At 32.1% G+C, this 16,399-nt stretch overlaps 2 protein-coding genes across 2 annotated transcripts; both read left to right on the top strand.

The window, feature by feature from the left end:
- The first annotated feature begins 744 nt into the window (after positions 1 to 744).
- Positions 745 to 2,602, top strand: LOC145609547 (cytochrome P450 98A2-like). The gene is made up of 3 exons (XM_081665004.1): positions 745 to 1,228; positions 1,356 to 1,720; positions 1,970 to 2,602. The coding sequence occupies exons 1-3, from the start codon at positions 745 to 747 to the stop codon at positions 2,600 to 2,602; spliced, it is 1,482 nt and encodes a 493-aa protein (XP_081521130.1).
- A 9,003-nt stretch (positions 2,603 to 11,605) lies between these two features.
- LOC145609549 (cytochrome P450 98A2-like) lies at positions 11,606 to 13,530 on the top strand. Its single transcript, XM_081665005.1, has 3 exons — positions 11,606 to 12,104; positions 12,316 to 12,689; positions 12,886 to 13,530. The coding sequence occupies exons 1-3, from the start codon at positions 11,606 to 11,608 to the stop codon at positions 13,528 to 13,530; spliced, it is 1,518 nt and encodes a 505-aa protein (XP_081521131.1).
- Positions 13,531 to 16,399: the final 2,869 nt, after the last annotated feature.

Genomic DNA, 16,399 nt, shown 5'->3' on the forward strand with positions numbered 1-16,399 from the left:
GATCATTAATATTTTTTTTTTAATGAAAATTTTGTTGTTAGTTCTTTGGATACATGCTTGTTGATTACCTCCTTACTCGTGTTTTACCTTGTCTTTTTTTGCAGAAATTACATGAATACAAGTGGAGTTGGTTATAAATCTAGAGAAGGCAAAATCACAAGACTGCTAAATAGACTTGCTTTTGAATTATTGAAGTTATAATCTAGATATTATTTTGGTGATAAAAGTATTACATAAGCACTAATTATCTAGCTTGTGGACGTTACTATTAACTCTAAAGTTGCTAATTGTTCTCCGTATTCTATATATTATTCCATTCAATTTGGAACTTAATCATCTTTAACCTCTTAAAATTAATTACATAAAAAGTAACTTAGTATGAGTAATTAATTATATATACATAATAACGTAGGTGACATGCATTCTTCTGTTAAAACATAGGTTTTAAGATAGCCATTTATTATTTCCTATGTTACAAGCCATAAATAACTATCACATACAAACAACAAACTAATGACATCTTAACTTCTCATAACTTCTTTAATTATACGAAGTACATAATAGTTAATTTAATCTTAATTAGTAGCCTAGCCTAAACTCAATAATTACATTTTTTAGCCCACACCTATAAATGTATATATATTGCTCTTTTTATGCCTAATTCTCCATTTCTCCCTAATTAACTCATCAAAAGGGTGCTTTTATCATAATTTTTTATATTGACACAAACACGAACTCATTGAGATGGTGCTTTTATCTCTAGCCTTCATACCAACTACATTTTTCATTATTTTACTAGTATACCGTCGCATACAAAGGCCGAAATCAACTCTGCCACCCGGCCCAAGGCCTTGGCCCATAGTAGGTAACATCTATAGTCTCAAACCAGTCCATTTTAAATGCTTCTATGAATGGGCCCAATTTTATGGCCCAATTATATCGGTTTGGTTTGGATCGGATCTACACGTCATTGTTTCGAGCTCTGATTTAGCCAAAAAAGTGTTGAAGGAGTATGATCAAGAGTTGGCTAATAGATACAGAGTTAGATCTCAATCTAACTTCACCAAAGACGGAATAGATCTCACTTGGGCTGATTATGGGCCTCATTTTGTGAAAGTGAGGAGAATTTGTAGCCTTGCATTATTTACTAGTAAGAAAATTGAGGCCCAAAGGCCCATTAGAGAAGATGAGGTCAATGCCATGATTGAGTCCATATCTACGGATTACAGTAATTCAACTGGTATTACGCTTGTCAATTCATAATTTATAATATTTTTCGTATTGATAAATTAAAATGATTATACATAAGACGAATCTAACAAGATCTTATATGTCTACGGTGTAAATGTGTGTAGGAGAAAGTGTAATAACCCTAAGAAAGTACTTGGTGAAAGTGGCATTGAACCATATCACTAGGATCACTTTTGGAAAGAGGTTTATCAACTCTGAAAACAAATTAGATGAGCAAGGACAAGAGTTTATGCGCATAATACAAGGAGTGAGAGAGATTAAGAGGCCGAGTATATTGGTTGAGCATGTTCCATGGCTGCGATGGATGTCAAGGTTCTATGATCCGCCTCTTAACGAGCATAGAAATCGAATGGATCGCTTTGCCAAGGAAATCATGGAGGAAGAAGATACACAACACCTTGTTAATGCTTTGCTCTCATGCAAAGATGATTATGGCCTAAGTGAGGCAACCATTGTTGGCCTTCTTTGGGTATGTCTTTGTCTTGTTCTTATGTGTTTAAAATCTTGATTGTAGCTTTTAGTCATTGTTAATTTTGCATTTATATTAGGCCAACTTTGTTTTACTCTCTCATTATATAAGTTTTTCAAATTTTTCTATAATTTTTGCTAGAACATGCTTTAAAATTTAATTTATATCATGCTTTGCAACGCTTTATAGTATCCATGAGGTCAAGACTTATATATTATAACAATTTTCATGTTATATGTATTGGCCTAGGACATGGTCATGGCGGGTATGGACACAATCGCGATCACAGTTGAATGGGCTATGGCAGAGCTATTGAGGCACCCAAGAGTTATACAAAAGGCTCATGATGAACTAGATCTTATAATTGGTCATGAAAGGAACATAGTAGAAAAAGATTTGGAAAACCTTCCATATTTACAAGCTATCATCAAGGAAGCCCTAAGGAAGCACCCTCCAACCCCTTTAATGCTACCACATAAAGCTAATGCCGACCTCAAGATTGAGGATTATGAAGTTCCTAAGGGAACAATTGTCCTTGTAAATGTTTGGGCCGTTGCTCGTGACCCAGACATTTGGCCCAACCCACATGAGTTTCGACCTGAACGATTCCTAGACGATGATGTAGACATCACAGGTCATGATTTTAGAATGTTACCATTTGGTGCGGGTCGAAGGGTATGCATGGGTGCACACATGAGCATAAATTTGGTTACGTTGATGTTAGGTCATCTTTTACAACACTTTGACTGGTGCACACCAAGTGAAGTTAAGCCAGAAGATATTTCAATGGTTGAAATTCCGGGAGTTATTAGTTATATGGCCACTCCTTTACAAATTGTGCCTCATCCAAGGTTACCTTCACACTTGTACAAGAGGCTATAATTGAGTTGATACGTAATTGAGGCATTAAGCACATTATTATGTCATCGGGATCATTTGCTCATTTAATCAACAAATGAGCAAATAATCAAATGACCCCGCCGGGTGTACAGTACACCCGGGTGTAAGTATATAACAAATTCTAGTCGTTGCAACTTGCTAGCTCATTCGGTCATTCCCTTAAAATATTTTTTTTTTTTTTTTTTTTTTTTTTGTTATTCTTTATGATTTATAAATTATTTCTTCCAAATCGTTGACTAATGACTTAATTACTTGCCTTGAACTACAAGTCCCAGCTCAATTACATTAACTATTATCAAATCATTTCAACTGGAGTTAAATATTTCATTATATAAGTTTCTAAGGCAACCTTAGGCCGTCATTCCCCATTTCATAGTCACCTTTAATCATATTTCCAATGGAAGAGATTCAAGCTAGCCTTATTCAATCTTCATTAAAGCCGAAAAATAGTATTCGTAGCAATCATCTTTATTTTAACAAGGATGAGAACCAGGAAGACGAAGGGGAGAAATTACTACATAATAGTAATGAGTCAACAAAAAACCTCCATCAACTTTATTTTGTAAAAATTCCAGCGTTGAAAGCAAAAATCCAGAGGGCCAAGGAGTTGACCAATAAATTGCACAAGGAAAAAAGTATCATATTGGATGAAATAGGCACTTTGAAGGTATGTACGTACATGCATCAATGAAAATGAACATTTTTTTTATTTCACGTATTGACATGTATTTAAGTCTAACTCACCTATCTCAAGTAATATATACGTTTTAAATTATTTACAGCGATGAGACATTTTCTACTCAGATTTTATGTCAAATTGTTGCGAACATTTTATGTCAAGTAATATATGCGTATGTAATTTTGCTTGCAGGATAGATTACTCAAAGAAAGTATGGAGTTGAGATGGAATAGTGTGCACGGTATAAGGAGAGATATTGAGCAATGGAAAATGGAAATTCAGATTCATTTCCCTGAATGTAACGTAAGAATCGAAATTAGAAATGGATTTTTTTTTTTTAACAAAATATATAAAAAAAAAAAAAAAAAAAAAAGGTGTCAATTCAGATGATCGGATCGGGTCTAATGAAGTCGGATCGGGTCAGGTCAATTTTTAAAGTTGAATCATAATAAATTATTTTGTCCACGCGATCCAAATCTGAATCGGATATTTTTCGGGTTGGTTTTATGATCGAGTCAGGTGTGCTTTTGACACCTCTACATATATATACTTGCTCACTATAACCTTCTATGTTTTATTGATAGGATTGGAATCCGGAATTGAAACCAGAACTCGAGTCTATAGAGGTAGATAAGAAGATTCAAAAATTGTGCTATCAATTTTCTCATGGGAGTAAAAATATAGCCAATGAAAGAAGGATAATTAGAGAGTTTAAAGTATTACAAACAACAAAAGAGAAATTATATAAAAATGACAAAACAACAAGTGATAATAATGTACAAGTAATACAACTACAAGGTCTACAACACCTTATTCAGGTAACATTATAAACTTCCAAATTCTTTTTATAATTTTTTTTCTTTTAAGTCTTTTTGTTATTATTAGTACATATCTAAAAGTTGTTGGCATATTAGTTCTTGTGTTGGAATGCCGTTTTCTTCAATACATGCATAATTACATCATCCTTTACGAGTACAAGTCATTTACTTGCTTGTTTAGCTACTAGTTATAATTAGTTACTTCATACTCCCTCCGTTTTTTTAATAAGTGCTTTATTTCTCATGGACACTAAAAAAGTACTCCGTATCATTTTTAATTAATCATCTGGCGATTTTATATGTCTATTATAGGAGGGTTTTGATGAAGTAAAAAGGCGACAAGAGAAAGAAAGAATAGTGAAACGAAATAAGGTTGCAATAGCAAAGGAAATAACGTCTTTGGAAGAAAAACTAGCTAAAATTAACCAAAAGAGAGCAAAGGTGAACGAATTCATTTTATCAGCCGAGAAGCAGCCTAATGATAAGGTATGATATACAATATGGTCACTATATATTGCTTGGTAATTTAATTGCAATATTTCCTATGTAACATCACTATATATCTTGTGCTTTCTTCATGAACAAGATTAATTCGACGAATTCGTGTCTCAATGGAACTATAAAGACAATCTGTTTGGAGCAAAATGTGAAAGAAGTATGATGCTATCACTTGAAGGTCTAAACCTTAGTCATGAGATCGAAACAACGAAACATGATGATCAATTAGAGGCTAATTTATTTAACAGCAAGATTAAAACTTCACAAGAAAAATTATTAATTGTAATTCAAACTTTTTATTTCTGTTTATTTTGTTACTTCTCTAACACACATGTATACATACTTAAATTGTGTTAAGTTCATCTTATTCTTGATTTATGTATTTTTTTTGTACTCTTCCATTTAGTTGTTTTTTATTGCAACACTGTAATTTTCACGTATGTTAATGCGTAATTTCAATTACTATAATTTCAATAACTAATATATTTAAAAAGTTGATATTTTAAAAGAACCCATTAAGATGTACGAGTATCTAACAAGATCACAAATAAGTGCAACAATCAAACATGTCTAATACTTGTATATGAGATTTATAGAATTAGTATGTCACACTATAATAAAGTTGTACAAGAAATGAACATTACATAATACGAAGTACATACCATAGATTTGCACTAGAATCACACCCTTATCTCCCAAATTTATCAAGAAATCATTTCTGAGGGACTTGTGGCAGTCTCCCATCCATCTCTACTCAAGCCTCGATTGGCAAGGGATTGTTGGATGCTTCGTGTATAGTTAGCAGCTCTGAATGTGTCATCGCGTCTCCATTTAGAAATGAACTCCTCAATCTAAACATGTACACACGAAAAACAAATCAAAACGTGTTTAATACAATCGGAGAGAGTACTTAGAGCTTATTTATTAACTAACTTACACTTTTGATAGGCAATTCTTCAAGTGATTTCCAATCTTTATTATATGCAAACTCCTGGACCTTTTCTTGTAATTTGCAATATTCATCATTTCGATCAATCTGCGAAAATATTATCATATCATCAATAGGGAAAAGCGTAAATTTATTTAAATGGTTACGCACAAAAAAAATATAGTTAAAGTAGAAGAACAAATAGAGACGGATAGAGTATAATGTAGCATTAATACTTTAGTACCTCCTTTATTTGGATTTGAAGTTCCAAAATAAATGCAGTGGTCATTTCTTTCTTTTTCTTCACAATCTTGAATCTCTTTTCGAGTGGTGTAAGTTGCTTCTCTATTTGAACAATTTCTTGTTTGTGTTCTTTTTGTTTTTGTTCATTCCAAAAATATGGATTCATTTCTCTGATTTCCTTCAGAAGTTCCTATGTTTTAGACAACAATAGGCACAATATAATTAGTGAAAGAAAAAAAAAAGGTAACACATTCTTAATTATTTATTAAACCTATTATTAAATGATCAAAACAATCAAAAGATTAAGCTGATGATTATTATAAATTCAAAATTGGTTATATATATATATATATATGGCAACATAGGAGAGAGAGTTATTAATCTTACACGAATTTTGCGTTTCAAATCATACTTAGATCCATAGGGCCAACAACCGTATCCTTTTAGTGGTTTCGGATTTATAGCATTGGCTTGTTTGACTTCGAGCTCGAGCAATTCCCTTCTCCTTTCAAGAGATTCAAGCTCTTTGAGGATTTGTTTCTCGGTCACCCAATTAGTCTTGCCATGACCTACTTGCACTCTCAATTTCTCAATTCTTTCCAAGATTTCAAGCAACTCTATGTTCGGGTTTGATTCCTCCTCAAGGTCCTCATTCTGCACTCGACGATACAAGCAAGTCATACAACCATTCAAACAACATTAATGGTATTAAATACTAGTCCATATATACGAAGTCCGAAGTATATGGTAGAAAGACAAATCAAAGACAAAGGGAATTTAGGCAAAAGTTGAGATATAGTAGCTTACATTTGTAGAAATATGTTTGAAATACTTTAAATCTATTCGGAATTACTCATTCCGATCCTTTTTGTTCTTCCTATTTCATGATTAATAAAGGTTTTTTTAAAAAAAAAAAACAAAAAAACTCTTCTAATTTGGAATCAAGTTTCTTCTACTAGTATACGATTTAGTGAATGTATGTGTCAACATTATTTTTTATCATCTTTTTTCCTTTTCCATTCATGTTAACAATTTCCCATTATTTAAAATCATCATTCTCTTTTAATTCCCTCTAATCACCACAAGGGCGGGAGATGACAATCGATCCAGGAGGAAATCTTTAACCACCTGAGATATCAAGGACACTCAGGGCCTGTTCTTATCGGGTTATTTTTAATTCAGTTCAGTTCAGTCCTTATTTAAATTTCCTTCTTTTAATTTTCTTCTTTCATAAAATATTCAGTTCAGTTCATTTGAGCTCCAATAAGTTCAGTTCAGGGAATTAGAACAGGCCCTCAGTTGTTAGTTAGATGTGAATACATAAAATTACTCAATCTCCATCTCATATTCTCATTGTGTATTAGGGCCTGTTCTGATTGACTGAACTTATGAGACGAGGAAATTAAGATAAGAACTGAACTTATTGAAGCTGAACTGAATTGAAAATAAGCTGAAGAGAACATACCCTTAGTATATTCAAGTATAGAAAACTAAATGTTATAATTTGATCGGATCTAAATATTTCTAGTCTAAATTTAACAAAAATAAATAGTACGAAGTATTATTTTAGCATTACTTACAATGGTTTCAGGCCAATTCTTCCAAAGCAATTCTCGGTATTCATTAATTCGGCGGATGCGCCAAGGAATGTTCCAATAATCACCGCTATCACCAAAACCAAAAGCTACATTGCACTGACTCAATGCCCTTACTTTCTCCTACAAACAATGAAAAATATGTGATTGAGAATAGGGTTGATGGAGGCTTTCTCATTAATCAATAATATAAAAGGGTTGTATATATAAGAGTGGTACAACCCTTTTATATATCAAACAGAATATATCAAACATAATATATGCGATATTATTATCGTAATCTCTATCAATATGATCAAACCCTTTTATATTAAATCTTAAATGACATGTTCTAATCCTTTCAATAATGTATAAAGCACGTTAATCATTTGAGGCCGTAAAATATGACAAACAAAAAGGAACGCAGGGAATACATACCTTTAAGGATCGTATTTCTGGAAGCAAATGTGATAATTCATCACGAAGTTGTTCTCTTAATACTTTGGCTATATTTAGGTTTGCTTCCAAATATCTCTCAACCAACGCAGTTGGTTTTTGGTCATCTGATGTTTTATTTTCTGTAAACAAAAATTAACAATATAATATGATAATCAAATTAAAGTTCAACATAATTTCTACCGATTAATTTAATATATAAAAAATAATACGAGTACCTTCAATTATTTCAAACGCCATTAAATTTGAAAGGTTGAGATTTCCAAGTATGTACCTTGTTTATGCCCTAGCCTTCTTGATTGATATAATCGGCAGTTATATATATGACACCTAATAAAGTCCAAACCTTTTTTATTTATTTATTATTTTTTTTTTATTTTTTTTTTTTTTTTTTGGAAGAAAATAAAGTCCAAACCTAATTACACGATATTTGAGTGGGTGTTCATTTTTCAAATACCCTCATTTAAATTTTATTTTTAGGAAAAGTCCTTTTCAAATTTTAACAATTGCAATTTTTAAGCTTTATAAATTATAAATAATTGCTTCCTAATCGTTGACTAATTATTTCTTGTCGTGAACTGCAAGTCCTAATTCAACCTTTGAATTATTAAACTAAAATATCTAAATTCCAATTACTTGTTCAATTCTTTCATACACATATATACATATATAACTTTGTTGAGCTAAATTATCATTAATCACCCAACTTATTCAATTTTTTGTTTTCTTTATCATATTATAATGGAAGAGGTTCAAGCAGCTGAATCTTTCAACAACTCAAAAATAAACATGCATCGATTTTACTTTGTTAAATTTCCAGCATTGAAAGAAGAAATCGAGAAGGCCAAGGAGTTAAACAATAAAATGATCGAGGAAAAAAGAATTATCTTGGATGATATAAGCTCTATGAAGGTACATATATACATGCATCATTTAACTTAATCTATCATTTTATTATTTTCGAGGATACACATGGGCCAAGGCCTAACTCAACGGTCTGAAGTACTAATAAGTCAACCCCTTAAATCATAGAAGGCATAGCATGTTATTTTCCTTTGTGGCTCTCTATATATATTGAGATCGAATTAATCCGATGTCCTTAGACAAAGGCTGAGATAGCTTACCAATTGAGCTACATACCTTGCATCTCAATCTTTCTCTAATTATTTAACAAGCATGATTTACATTAGCTTGTTTATTATATTGTGAATATGACAAATTTTATTTATTTACCAAATATATATAAATGTACATTTATTTACTTGCTTGCAGGATAGTATACGTAAGGAGAATAATAAGTTGAGGTGGTATAGTGACTACAATACAATGTGTAATCTTGAAAGTTGGAAAAGGGAGCTTGACGCTCGACTACATGAGGACAATGTAAGAATTGCAAAACCTTATACAAGTATATAGCAATTCATTTGATATATAAAAATAATCTCTTACAAATGAAATTATTATAAATTCCGATAATATTGTTATAGAATTAAACATTGTAACTTGTAAGAATTAAGAAATGATGATGGATTTATGGTTTATCAAACATAACAAAAATAAAAATGAGTAGTATTACTCCGTATCTAACTCTCAAATTATTATTTTTTCTTGATTCCTTTCTCTTGATAGGATTCGGACTCGGAATCGGAATCAGAACCTTCCATAAATATTGATAAGAAAATTAAAAAATTGAGCTACCAATTTACACATGGGAGTAAAAATATAGCAAGTGAAAAAAGGATAATTAAGGAGCTTAAAGAATTGCAAAGGAGGAAGGACCAACTACATAATCATGTTGAAACAACAAGGTGCTCTAAAAAATTTATACAGCAATGTATTCAGGTAAAACCATACTATTATACGCTTCAAAACCTTTTTTTTTTTCTTTTGTTACAACTCCTTCCGTTCCATAATAATTGATACAATAATCAAACTAGACATATTTGTTAATGTGGTAGTTTGACCCGGAAAAAAAGGTGCTAATGCTCTAGTTTAACCCGAAAAAAAAATGATGATGATTCTATATTTCTAATTTTCTATGTACCTATTGTAGGAGGGTTTAAATGCACTAAAAGATGGACAGGAGAGAAAAAGAAAAGTGGAACAACAAAATGATGAATTAGCAAAGGAGATTATGTCTTTGGAAGAAAAACTAGTTGAAATCAACAAAAAGAGAGTTAAACTGAATGAATACATTTTAATTGCCCAGAACCACCTAGATGATCAGGTACGTTCGTTTAATATGTACTCCCTCTGTCTCTTATTGATGTCCACTTTCTCTTTATTATGTGAGTAATAAATGATAGAGAGTGGACAATAATAAAGAGACAGAGGGAGTACTTTATATAGTTCCATTTTCTTATCCTCTTAGCTTCATTTTTTGTACAATAATTGTAAATATGAAGTATTTTACAGTAATTACTTTGATTCGTATGTAGCAGATTGTTCGATACAATGATAATACAAAACTTCTATATCATGCCAAGGAGCTCGCGACCAAGAAAGATTTGGTAGCACTTGAAGAATTATGCCCTAAACAGGTTACTACCTTTTCCAATTACAAGGATTTCAATTTCTTACAATCTTTCCAATTGGTAAAATTAATTATGTATGAGTAACTTGTTTAAAATCTTTAATATTGTTTCTCATGAACAAAATTAGGTTGATGAATTCATGTCTCAATGGAACAAAGACAATCTATTTAGAGCAAACTATGAAAGAAGTATGATGCTATCAATAGAAGTCTCGAAACTTAGTCAAATCTTGAATATCAAAACGTTGAAACTTTGTGATCCAACACATGGAAAATCATAATTTGTACCCATTAAATGTAAGTTGTCTTATACATGGTATACTCTTGTTAGATTGATCTCAATATGTACTTCCAAATTAAATTTTTATCTTTATTGTATAATTATAACTAACTAATACTTGGTATGTTGATATAATGAATTATAATACTCATATTGTACAAGTTTACTTGAAATTTGATTGTTTCGCTATTGTAATTGTTAATTTCTAAGGTTACTTATATTTTCCGAATTGACTTTTTTTTTTTTTTTGAAAGATTTTTCCGACTTGACTTAATTTTGCTGACTATTAACTGAATTTAAATTGTTTTAATTGAGCTTAAATGAACTGCTTAGATTGCGCTCATTACAACGCAAGATATACAAGTCTAGCATATCGGAAAATAGTATACTTGATATATTTAGCATTTTAGCTAACTAACTTAGGCTAATATTTGACATTTTCTAATATACAAAAGATAACTCAAATCCTCAAATTTATTGAATCTTAAGAAAATATCAATCATCAAAGTACCTCTCCAATAACTATGTATCCCCAATTCCCCACTACAAAAGGTTTTGTGTGAGACCGGACTCACGTGAGACCGGACTCACGTGAGACCGGGCTCAATAACAAAAGTCCAATAAAAAGGCACGGGCTAACTAAACCCGATCGCGAGGCCCGCAACACCAAAAATATGATAGTGGACTCATGTGAGTCCGTCTCACCCAAAACTTCTCCCCTCCCGGTTCTAGATGATCTTGGGATTGATTCTCATTACACACCCTTGTGGCTCTCTAAACATCAACAAAAAACAATCGAAGAAATTGATGTATCAAGGATGAGCGAATCCTATGGTCACAAATCTTGCATTCTTGCTACTTCCTAGAAATCTAATTTTAATACTTTTGACAAGCCAAAACTCATGACTTACAACTATGTTATAGCCATTTTCTTCCCTATATTATGCAAGCTTAGTTTCTCTAACAACCTTAAAAAATGGCTATTCTACTATTTATCAACCTATCAATAATCATCTTAACCACCCTCTTAACATGCAACATCATCATCCAACGGCTCAAATTCAACCTCCCACCGGGCCCGAGCCCGTGGCCCATTATAGGAAACCTTCATAAAATTAAGCCCGTTCAATGCCGGTGTTTTTATGAATGGGCTCAAGTTTACGGCCCGATAATATCGATATGGTTCGGGTCCAAGTTGTTTGTTGTGGTTTCAAGCTCAGAGTTGGCTAAGGAAGTGTTGAAAGAGAATGATCAAGAGTTGGCTAATAGGATTAGGATTAAATCCAAATTAAACTTTGCTAGAGATGGGATGGACCTTACTTGGGCTGATTATGGGCCTCATTATGTCAAGGTTAGAAAAGTTTGTACACTTGAATTATTCACTAGTAAAAAAATTGATACCTTTAAGCCCATTCGAAAAGACGAAGTCACCGCCATGATCGAGTCTATTTACAAAAGTGCCACTGGCTACTTTGGTACGTACTTATGCTTTTTAACTTGTTTTTTTTAAGTTGTACAGAAAGCTGCAAAGACTATGATGTATACAAGATTTAATCTCATGTCTTGATGAGTATCATCGCTCAAGACTTTAATCAATCAAGTTGATTGACAATTGAATATGTAGTTAGGTCCTTATTATTCCTAGCTAATTAAAACCATGTCAAATAAATTTGTTGACTTTTTCAGAAGAAAACCATGAGAAAGGTGTTCTAACACTTAGGAAATACGTGGGAGAAGCAGCATTAAACCACATAACAAGGATAATATTAGGAAAGAGATTTATCAACTCCAAAGGTGAATTTGAAGGGAAATTAGGAAGGGAATTGATGAACATTTTACTTGAGTTGAACAATTTCAAGAGGACAAATATGTTAATGTTGGGCATCCAATGGTTGCAACATATGTTCGAAGATCAAGTCTTGAACAAGCATGAAGATCGCTTGGGAAACTTTATGAAAAGGTTCATGGTGGACGATAACAAGCTTCATTTTGTAGATGCTTTGATCTCATGTAAGGATGAGTATGGTCTTAACGAAGAGACTATTATCGGACTCCTTTGGGTAAGTTTTGTAGTTTGTACTCATTTCGTCCCTAAATGTTATTCTTACAGTCTTACTTGTATAAAGCCTTTTATTAATTTATACAATGTGTTGTACTTCATATTGATTATAGGCCTACTATTAGTCTATTATTTAACCCAATAAATTAGGTTATTAGAAAATAGTTATTGATACACTTTTAATTTGTTGATTGTAGGATATGATTATTGCTGGTAAAGATACAGTAGCTATAGTAGTGGAATGGGCCATGGCTGAACTAGTAAGGCATCCAAGGGTCTTACAAAAGGCCCAATATGAATTAAACAATGTAATTGGACAAGAAAGAATTATGAATGAAGAAGATTTTCCAAGGCTTCCTTACTTACAAGCCATAGTCAAGGAGGCCCTAAGGTTGCACCCACCGACCCCACTATTGCTACCTCATCGCGCCCAGACCCATGCCAAGATTGGTGGCTACGACGTCCCTAAGGATACAATCGTCTTTGTGAATGTTTGGGCCTTGGGCCGTGACCCATATGTTTGGCCTAACCCACTTGAGTTTTGGCCAGAACGGTTCTTTGAGAACGATGTTGACATAAAGGGTCATGATTTTAGGATGTTACCATTTGGGGCGGGTCGTCGGGTTTGCCTGGGAGCACAATTAGGGTTAAATTTGGTTACGTTGATGTTGGGACATCTTTTGCACCACTTTGATTGGGATATTCCTATTGGAAATCAACCTGAAGTGATCAATATGTCTGAGGCTCCGGGAATTGTCACTTATATGGCATCTCCCTTAAAACTTGTTCCACTTCCAAAGTTGCCAAGACATTTGTACAAACGAACTTGTACACATATATAGTTTGCGGGAACATATTCACAACGAATTTACACATGTAAAATGTTACACTTTGACGATAATTTTCAATTGGTTGTGTTTTGTGTCACTTGTATGTCATTATATATGGACGCTACCTTGTATTACTTTTATATATTTACTAAACAATAAAAAAATAAAAAAAATAAAAAAAAAAAAAAAAAAAAAAACCTTGCAAAGATTTAATCAATAAATTAATTGTTGACCAATACGGCAATTTTGTCATCAAATAATATGGGTAATGTTATATATACATAGCCCTATATATAACCATTAAATTTACTCTTGAAAAACGTATAAAGTTAGGAATTCATGAAAAAAAACACGTGTAAATCGGTGTAACTCTAGCGTAAGGGCCTGTTCATATTTACTAAATTGAGCTGAGCTGAACTGAACCGAACTAATTGGAGCTGAACTAAACTGGACTGAACTAAACTGATTGGAGCTGAAATGAATATTTTATGAGAGAGGGAAATTAGGAGCTGAACTGAACTGATTGGAGCTGAACTGAGCTGAATTAAACTGATTAGAGCTGAACTGAACTGAACTGAAATTAAGTAAATATGAACAAGCCCTAAATTAAATGCGTATATATAGCCCTAAAGGCTATGTATAACATTTTCCTTAACCATACACTCCTCCTTAAGTGAAGACGCTTATGATATTTCGTTCCTCCATAGAAGTAGTTCGTGATATTTGATATCTCAATCAAAGTGTGTGTGTCAAATTCTCATTAAAGTCTCCTCGGCAAGTCTAACATTTAATTAGTAAACTTTGATAACTTTTTTTTAACAAGAACTGTACTTTGATAACTTATTAGGCATGTGGTAAAACCGTAAAATTAATTAAACTTTACCCACAAACTATTTCCAAAAAAGACGAATTTACCTCAAAGACAAACATAAAAAATTATCAAGCAATTTAAATACTACATATGTATATTGCATCAGAAAAAAAAATAAAAAAAAAATACTACGTATGTATTTACTCGTAACAAGAAACATTTTCATATCAACCAAACAAGGCCTTAGGGTTTTTTTTTTTTTTTTTTGTTATTTTTTTTAAAAAAATAAATTTATTAGGGTATCTCAAGGATAAATATTGTATATCGGTTTTAGGGTTTTTTCTCTCTCTTTCTTTTCTTTTTCCTTTTCCCAAAAAACCGTCTTCCAAATTCGGTGACATATACGGATATACCCACTAATCAATTTGGAAGGCTAGGGCATAACAAGTTACTCATTAAATCCAAGTAATCAATGGCGTTTGAAGGTATTATTCCTTAACTAACTACGATTAATTATGATTTCTCCCTATTATATCATATTGATAGATGTATAATTAAATGGTTTTATATTTGATAGTATCATGATTTTTATTAGTATTATTATTTTATTACTCCGTAGTCCGTATATCGTTTTTATTGACAGAAAATGCAAAATTAGGTGATGTTGATGATGATCAACAACCAAATAAATCAGTTCATCAATTTTATTTTGCCAAAATAGAGAAGTATGACCTAAATTCTGATTTGGAAGTCGACCTAAATATAGCCAAGGACTTGAGGAAACAAGTTCGAAAAGAGAAAACATGTTTGTTTAATAGAATACGACCCTTAAAGGTACATTCTAGTTCTTAGGTTCTTTTTATTCTCGTCTTTACTTTTGTGGTCTATATATACTAATTCAAGAAGTATTAGGCCTTATTTGGTTGACAAAATAAAGCAGAGGTAATGAAAAATCATGAAAATTGGTAATTTCACAAATTTGGATAGTTGTTTTTTTGACAAAATTAACTTATACAAGTATTTTTTTTTTTCAGGTAAAAATAAGTTTATTGGATCCAAACAATAAATTCAATGTAAGAAATAGATGGTATTGCCATTATAGCGAGCGTGATATCAAGAAATACCGAACATTACTGTTGAAGCATTGGCCTGAGGCAATTGTAAGCTATACTAGTTACTATTTAGCTCGATTTTTTCTTTTTTTGGCGTCATAAAGAGATCCATACATCTTACCAATGACATTTTTTTAATAGTCTAATTAATTTATTAATTAAAAGTAATAGATATCTATAAATAAAGGAGATTCGATTTTATCAATTACATAAGATATTGAATTAAATAAAAATGTATCTCGTTTATATTGTTTAAAAATACAACCTTATTGGAGAGACAATCAATGATTAGCTTAGAGCTTGTTCACATTTAATGAGCTAAACTGAACTAAGCTGAAATGAATATTTTATGAGAGAAGAAAATTAGAAACTAAACTAAACTGATAGTAGTTGAACCCGAACTGAACTGATCTGATTGGAGCTGAACTGAAATTAAGCTGAAGTGAACAGCCCTTAGTCTTGATTATATTCCGAGACATATATGCTCTTCTTTTGCTTATAGCTTTCTACCATAGTAATCACAATAATGGTTATATACATCGAGTACAGAATGAAGACCTCGAAGAGGAATCGAACCCGGACATAGAATTGGCTGAAATCATGGAAAGAATTGAGAAATTGAGAGTGCAAGTAGGTCATGGGAAGACTAATTGGGCGACCGAGAAACAAATCCTCAAAGAGCTTGAACCTCTTGAAAGAAGAGGGGAATTGCTCGAGCCCGAAGTTAAACAAGCCAATGCTAAAATCCCGAAAGCAACAACTAGTCATGAACATTGGCCCTATATTCATGGTTATGGTTATGCTCGTTCTAAGTACGATTTGAAGCGCGAGATTCGAGTAAGATTTTATACTCTCTCCTATTCTATATACTTTCTTTGAATTCTAATACTTGCAACACACTGTAATTGAAAAAAGGGTTGTTCGACATTGTTTTTTATTTTCATTTTTTATTTTTTAA

The sequence above is a fragment of the Chenopodium album genome, chromosome 23, assembly GCF_948465745.1.
Source record: "Chenopodium album chromosome 23, dcCheAlbu1.1, whole genome shotgun sequence".
Classification (NCBI taxonomy): domain Eukaryota; kingdom Viridiplantae; phylum Streptophyta; class Magnoliopsida; order Caryophyllales; family Amaranthaceae; genus Chenopodium; species Chenopodium album.

Coding starts and splice junctions, on each gene's coding strand:
- LOC145609547 (XM_081665004.1), top strand. CDS start 745: ATGGTGCTTTTATCTCTAGCCTTCATACCAACTACATTTTTCATTATT. Junction 1,229..1,355: donor GTCCATATCTACGGATTACA/GTAATTCAACTG, acceptor AAATGTGTGTAG/GAGAAAGTGTAATAACCCTA. Junction 1,721..1,969: donor CCATTGTTGGCCTTCTTTGG/GTATGTCTTTGT, acceptor GTATTGGCCTAG/GACATGGTCATGGCGGGTAT.
- LOC145609549 (XM_081665005.1), top strand. CDS start 11,606: ATGGCTATTCTACTATTTATCAACCTATCAATAATCATCTTAACCACC. Junction 12,105..12,315: donor AAGTGCCACTGGCTACTTTG/GTACGTACTTAT, acceptor TGACTTTTTCAG/AAGAAAACCATGAGAAAGGT. Junction 12,690..12,885: donor CTATTATCGGACTCCTTTGG/GTAAGTTTTGTA, acceptor TGTTGATTGTAG/GATATGATTATTGCTGGTAA.